Source organism: Haplochromis burtoni, unplaced genomic scaffold (genome assembly GCF_018398535.1).
Source record: "Haplochromis burtoni strain Fernald_Lab_line unplaced genomic scaffold, NCSU_Asbu1 Contig_666, whole genome shotgun sequence".
In the NCBI taxonomy this organism is placed as follows: domain Eukaryota; kingdom Metazoa; phylum Chordata; class Actinopteri; order Cichliformes; family Cichlidae; genus Haplochromis; species Haplochromis burtoni.
This window is the reverse complement of record NW_024583027.1, coordinates 167,085-181,029: the sequence shown is the minus strand read 5'-3', so window position 1 is coordinate 181,029 and position 13,945 is coordinate 167,085. Positions and strand designations below refer to the sequence as shown.

General features: G+C 40.9%; 1 protein-coding gene across 3 annotated transcripts in view; it reads left to right on the top strand.

Moving 5' to 3' along the window:
• LOC102296582 (prolactin receptor) overlaps positions 1-13,945 on the top strand; it is a gene marked incomplete at its 3' end in the record, with an annotated part of 53,918 nt that overhangs the window by 15,975 nt on the left and 23,998 nt on the right. For 2 of the 3 annotated variants that reach the window (XM_005950256.2, XM_042215170.1), the window contains 1 exon segment: positions 8,494-8,603. In XM_005950256.2, the coding sequence (XP_005950318.1) occupies positions 8,513-8,603 (91 nt within the window). In that variant the 5' untranslated portion in view covers positions 8,494-8,512. 3 annotated transcript variants of the gene reach the window in all.

Genomic DNA, 13,945 nt, shown 5'->3' with positions numbered 1-13,945 from the left:
TACATGTTTCAGTTCATCAAACAAATTTTAATTTTGGAAAAGATAAGCCAACTAAATATAAACTGTAGTTTTTAAACGATGATTTGATTTATTAACGGAGGAAAAAAAGCAATCTTAACGTATCTGTTTAAGGTCATGCCAAAGTCTCTCAATTGGATTTAAGTCCAGACCCACTCATGTGTTTTGGGTCATTGTGCTGCTGCATAACCCAACTGCACGATGGTCAGATGTAAACTCATTCAGGATTTTCTGATAGAAAGCAGAATTCATGGGTCAATCAATTACAGCAAGTCGCCCTGAAGCAGCAAAGCAGCCCCAGACCATCACACTACCACCACCATGTTTGACTGTTGCAATGATGTTCTTTTTATGAAATGCTGTTAGTTTTATGCAGATGTAACGGGACTCAAACCTTCCAAAAACTTCAGATTTTGTTTCATCGCTCCACAGAATATTTTCCCAAATGTCTCGGGGATCATCAAGATTTTAGTGGCAAATGTGAGATGAGCCTTTGTGATAATTTTGGTCAGCATTGAACTCCAATACTGACTGATGTTTACTGGTAGGGTCGTCGCCATATCTTTGAAAAACATCAGGTTTTGCAGTGAATTTAGGGCCCAGATATCCAAGTTCTGTAATAGAGTTGGATATTCTCTTAGGGCACATTAGCAGTCAATGGCACATTGTAACTTACAGTATAATAATCTATTTTCACTTGAAACCGGTGTCTACTTTGAAGCACAAAGCAGCAGCATCAAAGAGTTTTTCTGTAGTTCGGGAGCATGAATGAAGAGCAGTGGACATTCCTCAGTTTGTGCAGGACCTCTAAGGCTAAACCCCAAACAGTGAGCCAGAAAAAGACCAGTTCAGAGAGTCACATGCATTGAGCTCATTTGGCACATTTCCCTCAGGCTTTTAGATGTTTTCTGCATGACAGGAAGCTGTAAGTTAGCTAATTGCTCAACAGTAATAAGATGAAGATCGAAAGAAATCTGCTCTAGTCATAAAAAAAAAGATCCATGTGACTGATTAGCTCACAGTGGATGTGAGGATTCTCTTTGCCGTCACGTTTTTTCATTGAAACTGAAATGATGCTTGTTTTTCAGTGGTAATTATAGTTCACTAGTGTGTAGTGGCAGACAGGGCAGAGATGCTGAGTCAAAAGATGTAATATTTTTTTTGGAAAGTCTCAGAGCTCATCTAGCAGCTATAAATCGACGCTCAAAAGAAAACCAAGCACAGAACAAAAAGATACAAGATAATCACAGAGAGAAGTGATATAAACTCACCACAACAAGATAAAACAATTTCACAGAAACATAAAATAACCACAAATAGTTGTTAGAGGACACTAAGAGAAGCAAAGAACTAGGCAGCAACTACAAAAATGACCACAGATGAATTGAAAAACACACAAAGAGGCACAAAATGACTTCAGAAAAATGTGAAATAACCACAAGTAAGTGGAAGGAGACCACAGCGACACCAAATTACTCTAGAGGGATACATATCAGGCAAAAGGCGCAAAGGAGCTACAGAGAGACTCCCAGTGATATCAACTGACCACAACATGAAAATAAGATTAAAGAAACATTTTCAAAAAGACACTGAATAGACATAAAATGACAGCACTGAAATACAAAATGACTATAAAAATGCCAAAGACACAGAGATACAAAAGAAAATTCAGTGATATATAAAACAACCACAATTAAATGGCAAAAGACCACAAAGAGTAAAAATTAAAGCAAACCAGCCACACAAAGTTGCAAAAGAGACACAAAATAACCGCAGAGAGACTTAAAGTGATATAAACTGACACAGCAATGCAAAAAATATTCTAGATTTTTTAAAAAGACACACAAGCGACACAAATAACTGCACAAAAATGCAAAACAATCACAAAAACTCATAAAGAAAAATGTTAACTGAAGTTCTAAGGAGGTGGTGTTTTTAAACCCTAGCCAGCAAACCAACTGAACTGCCTCAAAATAAAAACACAAAGAGCTTATTTTATCACAAGTGTTAGCCCTTTAAATCCCTAAATACAGAGCATGGGGTATGATAAACATAAACATAAAATCTGAAGTGCAGTCTGAAGCTTTTAAAACAAGTGTTTGGCTTTTTTTTTAGGTCAGATGTTTGGTGAGGGACGCCGAAGGATTAGAAACCGAGACTTTTTTGTGCTTTTTGAGGTGGTTGCGCCTTGTGGCGTGTCAGGGTGAGCCGAGGCTGCCAGATAAAACCCAACAAGGCCTCGCAGTAATCCTGTGAGATCAAGGCGGGGATTATTCGCTGTGATTGTTGTCTTAGAGCTGGAGGATGGAGCTGAGCTGCTGCTATTGTTGCTGCTTGCATGTCAGTTCTGTCATCTTTGCCTTCATAAGACCAGACTTTAAAGGCCCTAAGCCCCCGTGTGGCTTCATTAATGTCACACAGGCTTCACGCAGTCATGATGAGGGAGGCTGACAGATTTATTTATACTGTTTTCTCCTGTTGCTAATGTAGGTTCATGCCCATACAGTTGTCAGCAACAGGACGGCCCAGAAATTCAGTCCAAGCTTAAAGCAATAATCAGCTACATGTAAGGGTCAGCTATGAGCAGTAAAAGAAAGGCAGAGGGAGGTGGATAACATGGAAAGAAGGAAGGCAAGCTTGAACGTGACAGGTAAAAGGATTTAAACAAAGTAATAAAAAGAAATAAGGAGATGGGGTGAAAGCAAATGAAGTAAAAGTACATAAGGGCAGATGAACAGGAGAAGTAAACAGTGTAAACAATATAGGTGTAAGAAGGAAGGTAAGAAAAAAACACTGAGAAAAGAAATGGATCCAAAAGATCAGAATAAAATTAGGGACACAAGGAAAAAGCAAAGAACAAACTAAGATTAAAATATGGATATATGGTATGAAGGGAAAATATAAAGTAGGCATTAATGAAATGAGAAAAACACGATATGAAAGGAGCAAAAGGAGACATGGAGTGGAAATCTGGAACGTGTTAGGAAAATGAAGAAGAAAAACATGACAAAGAAAAAAACTAAAGAAAGAAAAGTTAAAATGGATGAAAGACAGACAAGTGGTGGCAGAAGTAGTAGAGGTGATGGAACCTCAGACTCCTGGGTGAAAGAATCAGAATCAGAATCAGAATCAGAAAGCCTCATGTAGGCCTAATGCCACTGCATCCACCTGCTGAGGGGAACTTCGTGGTTTTTTCTACAATTTGCAAAGAGAAATAAACTTCACAGTCAGTGCAGGTAATCAGAAATGAAGAGGCTTGTAGTTGTTTGACAGGTAACTGTCACTTCTGAAATATTGTCGGTGGCCAGGCCAGGAACCACATTTAGACCCTGCAAAGTTCCCGAGCTCCTGGAAAAATCTGTTTATGGTCACTTTAGCTGATTCTAGGAAGCTGCAGCTGAGTAGTCCTCAATAGTTCCTGAGTGCCAAGAAAATCCAGCATTCATTCAGCTTATTAGTGACTTTAGACTACAAGCATTTGGTTTTCCTACTGAAGACCCTCATTCTCAATAGAAAGAAATAGAAATGACAGAAAACGTTTATCTTCTTTTTGCCTCTCGATCACAGCACGTCTTGAGAATGACTTGTGTTTTTACCTCTGCAGAGAAAACCACCAAAACATATCAATAAGTCCACACTCCTGATCCTTCAGCAGTGTGTGTAAATGGTGCATCTATGACTTCTTGCACATGCTCAGTAGGCTCTGAGGAAACAGTTCAGTGGAGTAAGCTGATTAAAGTAATGAGCTTTGAGCAGACCCTCTAATATCTGATATCGTTGATGTTATCGAACACAGCAACCTAAAGGTCAGTGTCATGGCAACGATATGTTCTGATTTAAAAAATCATGTTTTGTGAGGGGACAGGTCTAAATACTGCAGCACTTTATTTCTAGAAACATCAAAGTCCCTCCAACAGTGTTTTAATCTTTTCATCCAGATGGTTTGACTAGTCTCTGGGGATTCTGGTGACAGTAAGTACTATTAAACCACTTTGTGGGTCGTGCAAACATTGCAGGGTAATTCACTTTTCGAAAGATAAATAAGATCTGATGTAAGCTGGAGCGAATGAGCATCAGCAGTTGTTAGAGTTACAGAGGAGAACAAAAGACAGCAACTTGGAAATCATCCACAATTTGAAAGTGAATTTACACCAAGTTTTTCTTTTTTTAATGTTCAGAAGATATGTTTGTAATGCATCTTTAACTATTTGGAGTTATATTTAAGCCTAAGTTAAGAAGTCCGCTGACTTTAAGTCATGTAATATTGGCTGTGGGAAAATGAACCCATCAGACTGAGCCGTAAAAGAAGAAATTGTCAGTATCTTATCTTACACATGGACAAAAGTCCCTCAAATTTCAAAACAGTGCCAATAATATCTTAATATTTAAAAAACTTAATATCCAAAAACATGTCCAATATCTGTTCTGCCAAGGTTGTTTTGTCAGTTTAGTGGGTAGTCCAGCTTTCAAATGCTAATTTGAAACAACCAATTTTGGATTTTACAGACCAAGGTCTAGTGCCCAGACTTTGACTTTATTTCTCTGAAAAATAAGTACAGCTACAAACAAAGTTACTAAGTCACCACTAGCTAGTTCAGAGATCTGCAGTTTCTTGCTGGTTTTCACAGACAGCATAATATCAATCTGCATACATTTTCATTGCTATGCAGACGATACCCATCTTAACACACAAAAATTAGTTATTAAACTACAGGAATGTCTTAAAGACAAGACTTGGAAGACTTCTAATTTCCTGTTTCTAAATTCAGGCACAGAAGTTTTTATACTCAGCCCTAAAATCTTATAAATATGGTATCCAACCAGATGCCTACTCTGGCTCCCAGTAACACTGTGAAGAATCTTAGAGTCATTTTTGACCAGAATATGTCCTTCACCTTTCATATTAAACAAATATGCACACTGAAGGATATACTCTTGCTTTCCATGATGCTCTGACTAGTTCTTCTTCGCTAAACTCTTTTCATTCTCTACGTTGTGTACACCACTCTGCAATTATTAGTTTGCTTTTTCTCCAATCTCTCTTTGCTCACTTTCCTTTCCTCTCACCATATGGCTGCCCTTCTCTGAGCCTGCTTCTGCTGGGGCTTTCTTCATTTTAAAAGGCAGTTCTTCTCTCATCGTAGCCAAGTGGTTGGTTGTAGGAGGTTGTGTGATTTGGGGATTTATTTCTAGGGTATTTACCTGACAATATAAAGTACTTTGAGATGAATTGTTGTGAATTGGCACTATAGAAATGAAAATGAATTCAACCGATTTGAATTACCAATTCCTCTTGTTTTCTGCCCTCTGGCTCCATGTACATGTTAGCACTGGGTCTGGGTCTGTCAGAAATGTTGATTCCATACAAGTTAGTTCACAGCCTCAGATCCTTCGGTGGGTCCTTCAAAATGTCACAATGCAGACATGGAAAAAAAATACGTGTAAGTAGCTTACAGAGCCACCTTTAACAGCAAAAGCTTGAAGTAATGATACAGAAGTCAAAATAAAATTATAGTAACATAGTAGTACAAGTACTATAATAATAGCTGGCAGATGCCTCTCTGCCAGGTCACACAGGTATAATTCAATTATAGTTGGTGATAACATATGGTCTGTTAGAGAAGGTGCTTCACTCCAAATGCTGTCATTTTTTCTGTAAAGCAAATTTACCTTGCCTATGGGTATAAATAAAGTTACCTTGACCTTGACCTTCACTCCTAACCACTATCTGCAGTAAGTGGTGCAGAGGGTGGTCAGGATTATCCACGGTGGATAACAGTTTGGTCAGTGACCTCCCCACCTCAACTTCAAAAGTTTTCAGCCTTCAATCAATCACAGAGCCAGCCTTCCTAATCAGTTTATTCAGTCCGTATGTGTCACCAGCTCCAATGCTGCTTCTCCAGCAGATCACAACAAAGTACACTGAGCTCACCACAACTGAGTGATAGAAAATCTCCAGCATTTTGCTGCACACATTGAAGGATCTCCAGAGGATACGGAGCTTTACAGCCTCATTTTGTATACATTTTGGTCCAACTGTTCAGCCTTATGTTAACATGCATGCCACAGTACTTGCACTCCTCCACCACGTTAACATCCTGATCACATTTATAAGCAGATGATTCCTCCTCGCCCACTTCATGGTGCTCTCTTTCTCCTGCCCATCACTAATACGTCCAACTAATGCAGAATAGTCAGACTATTTCTGTGGGTAGTATGACCCAGTTATACAAAGTGAACAGGAATGCAGACAGCATCACCTGTACTGCACATGACCAAATCAGAGTGGATTGTTTTCTGTATGAATTTAACAGTATCTCACTTTATTGTTGTCTGTATGTAATTTTTTATGCACAGCTTGCTTAAAGTTGCACCAGAAGAATCAGGTCTGGCTGAAGTATGGACTTTGGCTGAGCCGTTACAACACCTCGATTCATTTTTTTTCAGCCATTCTGTTGGAGATTTGCTGCTGTTCTTGGGTTTATTGTCCTGTTCCATGACCAAGTTTTCAAGCTTTAGCTGGTGGTCCTTACAGATGTCCTTACATCTGACTCTAAAACAGTTTGGTATATAGATGAGTTTATGGTCAGTTCAGTGACTGCAAGGTGTCCTGTGTTTGCTTTTCTCCAAAAGCGGTGCTGTGTGAACAAACATCTCCATTTTGGTCTTGTCTCTCCAAAATATATTGCTAAAGAGGTGTTGTGGTTTGTTCAGATGCAACTTTGTGAACCTAAACCATGCTACCCTGTTCTTTTTAGATAGAAGAGGTTTTATCCTGAAAACTCTTCCAAACAAGTGATGCTTATTTAGTCTTTTTTTAATTGTTCTGTCATCGACTTGAACATTTCCCATCCCAGCTGAGGCCTGTAGAGTCTGAGTTGGGTTTTTGGCTTTTCTCTGTGCATTTCACATTTGGATATTGGGCTTATGTCACGGGGTGCCGAGGCAGGCCGTGTGGATTAATAACGGACCCAAGATGCAGACTGCTTAAGTGGAGGGTGAGCTTTATTTACAACAGGTGAAGTACAACAAAAAAGGGTGGCGAGAAACAGAACGGTAAAAACTCTAAACTGGGAAAACTAAAACTAAACACAAAGCCAGAACACGAACGAGGGTACCTTGCAGGGAGAATGACCAGGAAGCCGGAGGAATAAACACAGAATGACGGAGGGGAATAACGCAGACGAACCAGCAACTAACAGAGGCAGACACGAGGTTAAAATACACAGAAGGATAACGAGGGGATGAGACACAAAAGGAGGGCACAGCTGGGAGTAATCCGACCTGACGAGACAGGGGAAAAAGTGAACACACTGAGAACAGACACGGACCTTCAAAGTAAAACAGGAAACACATACACGTAATGACATAACACACCAACTTAACACAGACTGGGGGACACAGAACATAGGAACATGAACCATGAAACAGAGAAGTACAAACACCCAAGGTAACCAAAACCACAGAATAATAATAAACTAAACAAAAACACGGAGTCACAGACTCCGGACCATGACAGCTTAATTTGCTGGCATGTCTTCTCCTGGGAATCTTGTGGCATTGTGTTACCAAACAGCTAAATGCTACACATTAGCAAATGGCTAAAGCATCTGCTTTTACAGTTAGTCACTGCATAGAATGCTAAAAAGTAAAGAGTAAAGGCAATTACTTGCATTTATAATGATTAAAAAGGGACAATGTTTCTTATAAATTCCATTTAAAAATATGTGGATTAAAAAGTTAATTCTATGATTACTGAGTATTTTGTGTGCTGTGTTACATTTCATTCAGTTAAATGGTCAAAAAAATAGATGAGGGCATTCTTTTTGGATAATTTAATGAGAAAAACCTGTCTGTTTGCTATTTAGTTTTAAATTTTTATTACAAGTTCATTTCAGTTAAATTAATTTAATTATTATCACATTCCAGTTTGGGCATTCATGGACTTCCATACCAATGGACAGTGTTTTTCTCTGTTGTTTTATTGTTGTGTAACATGCACCAAGGCAGATTTTGTTTTCTGCTCCTTCTGCAAACACGTGGAAGATTGTCAACACTGGGAGGTAAACAGATAAATCTAAATTAGTTTTTTCTCCTATACGTTTATTAATTCATTGGAAGAAGTTGTAATTTTAGGAATGCATGAAGTTTTTAATGGGAATCTGGTGAGGCGGCGGTGTTGTTCAGGACTGATTTGATGGGAGAAAGGAGGAAGTGAGGGGGGTTTCATCCCTTGTGATGTGTCTCATGACTGGAGGAGGCAAAGCTGTTGTGTTTGGACTTGAGGAGCTGCAGGGTGAACCCACTGATGCCCCTTAAAATTGAACATGTGACTCTTAGACAAGTGGACACTTAGATAGACTTCACTGTTATCAGATGGAAACTAAACTTTCTCACAGTAAGTGCATTAGGAGCATTAGCTGTTTAGTGGGTCTTTTCCCCAGCTCATATTTGAATGTTTATTTGTGTTGATAGGTTAACAGAAGGCTCTGAGATGTTGTGGCTGCTGCTCTGTCTGCTTCCTCCCGTGAGTTACGGCAGGATCGTCGCCCAGAACAACGCTCACACCGAAAGACACAACCATGGTGAGTCTGAGAGCAAATGATTTACAAATGATTTACAAAATATTTATTTATTGCCCAGGTTTTCTTTTTTTTCAAAACTGTTTGCTCATCTGTGCTGATGTCACACCAGATGGTCCCTCTCCTCTTTAGCCTGGAGGCCACAGGATACATGAACTTCAAAAAGTGTCTCAGACTCTGATTGGTCAGACCCGCACCACTTGGCCTCAGGCCATCTTAAACGAGCTCAGACTCATTGAAGAAGATGTTTTTGGATCCATCTTTTTCCTTACTCGGTAGAGTTTTAACTTAATGAGCTGTGTTTACTGCTGACAGTTTTGCCTTTAGAGGTGTTCCTGAGTTCATGCAGCAATCTCCACCACAGAATCAGCTCTGTTTTTAAGGCAGCGCTGCCGGAGGGGCCTGAACTCCACCAACATTTAATGATGGTCTGCAGGCTCGTGTTTTCTTTACAGAGATTTTACAGACTTTCTGAATCTTTTAATTACATTATCCTTCCTTATATTTACTTTTGAAAAGCACTGTCATTATTTTGGGAGGAATTTTGTTCTACTGTCTTGTCTGTTTGCAGTCAGAGAGCACAGCTATCCTTAAAGGGCAATGGCTGTACTAAAGCTTTGATTTTATTATGTTTTTTTTACAGTATGATGATGCCAGCCTCTTATTGCATCATCGTGACATTGCAGGGAATCATATTGAAAAAATACAAAGTGTGTTGTACAGTTGTCTTTATGTCCTTTCATATGATATATTACTTAATATGGTTTCTTGAAATTTATTTTCAAGGTCAACTTTTATCTTGAGCGCTAACGATGAAGGACACGGTGAAATACTTAACCAACCTAGCTTCTCCTGTCGGCAAAGGTCTATTATGCTGTTGTTTGAAGTTTGAAGATGATCGGTAAAAAATTGTGGGTAATATAAACTTTTTACAGATTTTCATATTTGGTGTGACCTTGATCCAGTTTTCACCTAAATGAGATCAGTTCAAGCTGTTATTGGTACCTATCATCACACAATTTGAAAATGATATCTTGAAAACTGTGGAGCCTAGACGGGTAGCAAGCAGACAACCAGACAGAACCGATAACATACTCCCTCCCTTTGGGGAGGGAATAACTGTTAACAGGGCAGTCCATCAGCTTTGTTCAAGATTACTGAGTTCATGTTATTTAAACAATTTAAATCACACAGAGAGTCCCATAATGGGCACTTTCAATCAGCTTGATAAGTTTCCAGTTAATTTTTTGCGGTAACCTTCACAACAGTGTGAACATTTAAAAATAAACTCAGAACAGCAGCAGCTTTGTCTGCCGGGATCAGCTTCAGACGGCTGCCAGCTGAGTTTGACAATTTCCTTGCGCTCAGATGGACATGTCGGCAGCTCATCGATACCTCAGCTGGAGAGGCAGGATGACTCACAAACCTGATGGCTGCTCTTGTTTCAGAGCATCACACGGGTTTATCTCTAGGCCTGCACAAACACGCTTTGTCTGTGTCTTTCTGATCTGATTTTTGAGTGATGTTTAGGTGAAAATTCATGATTGTGTTTGAAGATACGCACAGCACAATAAGAGATTATCTCATGGCCGCAATTTGAGTTACAAAATTGTGCTTCAGCTTTTATAATGTGTTGAATAACTTACTTTTCATTGAGGAAGAAGAGATATCCTTCCAAGGCTACACTGAGTGAATAATTCAACACTGCAATTCAAGTATGTATGCCCTGGTGTATTTATCGAAAACAAAATGCCTTAGGAGACAAAAAGACAAAAGACGGCAGCAAACGAAAACTTCAGTTCTGTGGAACAAACCAGCTCAGCTCAAATAATTACATTTCCATGTTTTGGCTTTTTCTTTATTGGCTTTTTGGAGGGAGAAGTGTTCATATATGGATGAGAGGGTGCAGTGTTATCAGCAGCAAAACAGTTTTTAGCCACGCGTGTAACCGGTCTCAGTTACACAAGCCTAGAGACCAGTCAGCGATACCTCAGGAACCATCAACTGCAGTCTCTCACAGCCAATCACAGCTGTTTCCAAAGGCACTTGACAGCAGTGATGTACTGCAGATAACGTAACCCATAGGTCATGACGTGTCACTGCTATGCCCTGTGGTTAACCTTTATAGTTGAGGCTTGGGTTTTCATTGACTACTTAGTCTTCAACCCTTGAGTTCTCATTTATCTTCAGCACAAGTTTCTGTGTGTGTTTTTATGACATTAATTACTCTCATTAATTAATCTCACCCTTCAGTTTAGAGTTCATTCTTGTCCCTGTTTAGTTGTTCCCTGACTTCCTGTTTTGATATTGGTTTTCCTGTCTGTTTGTTCTTCATGGTGTTGTTTTACTTCTCTCCTCTTCTCTGATTGTCCTGATTATGTTCAGCTGCATCTTGTCAACCATTACCTGATTACCCTGTGTGTCTATAAATAATGCTGGCTTCCCTTTGTCCTCCCTTGTGCTTTTGAAGCTTTTGGATTCTGCTTGCCTCTTCAAGCTATTAAAATTTTGTTTGGATCCATTAAAAGGTCTATTAAAAGGTCCATTGTCAATTCGTTTCATGAGTCTGCATTTGGGTCCTCAGTCTCTGAGTCATGATAGTCAACGGGGTTACCTAGGCAACTGGAATGTCCACTAGTGAACAACTGTCTACAAGGGGATGTTTACAGAAGAAACCACACAGCGCTGTCTTCTTCCATGCTTCTCTTTTGATACTGTGTGCATAGATTTTAAAAAAAGCCCTAAACTGCACACTTGCTGGATGGATTCCCCGTACCAGCACAGCAAGACACATTATTTGTTAGATAATTCCACTTAAAATGCTCCAAAAAGCACTAATAGCACAAACACAATCCAAAGGTCCAGTTCAGTAAATGCAATTACTCCAATTACTCCCCTCCCGTCCCACACACAAACACTGTTTTTATGAATGTGGAAATTATCCATATGGAGAGCAAAGCCTTATATTTTTTTATATCGCGCTGTAAACAAGTTCATTTTTGCTGTAAAGCTGGTCAATTTAATGTGGGAGTCTTTGGGGATTGAGTCACTTCTGGAGCCAGCCTCGAGTGACCATTAAGCACAGGTTTCACTTTTCAGTAGTGCACACTGGTGCTTGGTGACAACAGCTAATTTGCAGCCTTTATCTTAAGTCCCCTGCAGAGATTTTCTCTTGCTCCCTCTCAGTGACTGTACCTGCTCTGAACCGCAGACTTGGTCATTTTCAGTAACAGGAGTGGCTTGCTTCAATCAGAATCAAGTAATATGGCAAGTTGCGAACTTTAAGTTTAATTTTGAACTCTTGCTGTACGACTCACATGCTTTCTCTTGTCATTTAGCTCACTGATAAATATCCTGACATTTTCCTTCAGAAATCACAGGCTTAGTTGACTGACTCCTAGCTCAGAAACAGCAGTATAGGTTCACGCAGGAAGTGTTTATCGACATTTTGTTTTCTGCACAACTAATATCCCAGGAAGCTTACGAGTAAACCTTTTTATATTCTCTCTTTTTTATGACATATGGCTGAAATCTTATTCTCCCTTTCAAACTTTAGCTGTGAAACACTTCTGACCCTGCAGTGTTATCAGCCTTCTGTGATTTGTCTGGTTTTGTTCTACGACGACTGTTTGTGCATTTGACAACGAAAACGGTTTTGACAAATGTCAGAACAAATTAGTTTGATGTCTTCAGTCTGTGTGTGTGTGTGTGTGTGTGTGTGTGTGTGTGTGTGTGTGTGTGTGTGTGTGTGTGTGTGTGTGTGTGTGTGTAACTGGCATTCAATAAATCAGTGTGGCAGAGAGGATAAGTCTGAGGTCAAAATGGGAGATGCCCCCAAGGGTGGTGGAGAATGACCGAGCTAAGATCCTGTGGGACTTCCAGATACAGACGGACAAAATGGTGGTGGCTAACCAACCGGACATAGTGGTGGTAGACAAACAGAAGAAGACGGCCGTAGTGATCGATGTAGCGGTTCCGAATGACAGCAATATCAGGAAGAAGGAACACGAGAAGCTGGAGAAATACCAAGGGCTCAGAGAAGAGCTCGAGAGGATGTGGAGGGTGAAGGTAACGGTGGTCCCTGTGGTAATCGGAGCACTAGGTGCGGTGACTCCCAAGCTAGGCGAGTGGCTCCAGCAGATCCCGGGAATAACATCGGAGATCTCTGTCCAGAAGAGCGCAGTCCTGGGAACAGCTAAGATACTGCGCAGGACCCTCAAGCTCCCAGGCCTCTGGTAGAGGACCCGAGCTTGAAGGATAAACCGCCCGCAGGGGCGTGCTGGGTGTTTTTTTTTTTTTATATATATATATATATAAAACACAGATGTTCCTGTACACTATGCCGGCCACTTGGTTGTGGCGTTCCATGTATGCCTTGCCTGCTAGCATCTTGCACCCTGCTGTTATGTGCTGGATTGTCTCTGGGGCATCTTTACACAGCCTGCACCTGGGGTCTTGCCTGGTGTGATAGACCCCAGCCTCTATGGATCTTGTGCTCAGAGCTTGTTCTTGTGCTGCCATGATTAGTGCCTCTGTGCTGTCTTTCAGTCCAGCTTTGTCCAGCCACTGGTAGGATTTCTGGATATCAGCCACCTCCTCTATCTGCCGGTGGTACATACCGTGCAGGGGCCTGTCCTTCCATGATGGTTCCTCGTCTCCCTCCTCTTTCTTGGGTTTCTGCTGCCTGAGGTATTCACTGAGCACTCGGTCAGTTGGGGCCATCTTCCCAATGTATTCTTGGATGTTCGTTGTCTCATCCTGGACTGTGGTGCTGACACTCACCAGTCCCCGGCCCCCTTCCTTCCGCTTAGCGTACAGCCTCAGGGTGCTGGACTTGGGGTGAAACCCTCCATGCATGGTAAGGAGCTTTCTTGTCTTTATGTCAGTGGCTTCTATCTCCTCCTTTGGCCAGCCTATTACCCCAGCAGGGTACCTGATCACGGGCAGGGCGTACGTGTTGATGGCCCGGATCTTGTTCTTACCATTCAGCTGACTCCTCAGGACTTGCCTGACCCTCTGCAGGTACTTGGTGGTTGCAGCCTTTCTAGCGGCCTCTTCATGGTTCCCATTTGCCTGCGGGATCCCCAGGTACTTGTAACTGTCCTCTATGTCTGCAATGTTGCCTTCTGGTAGTTCAATCCCCTCAGTTCTGACTACCTTCCCTCTCTTTGTTACCATCCGACTACACTTCTCCAGTCCGAACGACATTCCAATGTCATTGCTGTATAGCCTGGTAGTGTGGATCAGTGAATCGATGTCTCGTTCACTCTTGGCATACAGCTTGATGTCATCCATGTACAGGAGGTGGCTGACAACTGCTCCGTTCCGTAGTCGGTATCCGTAGC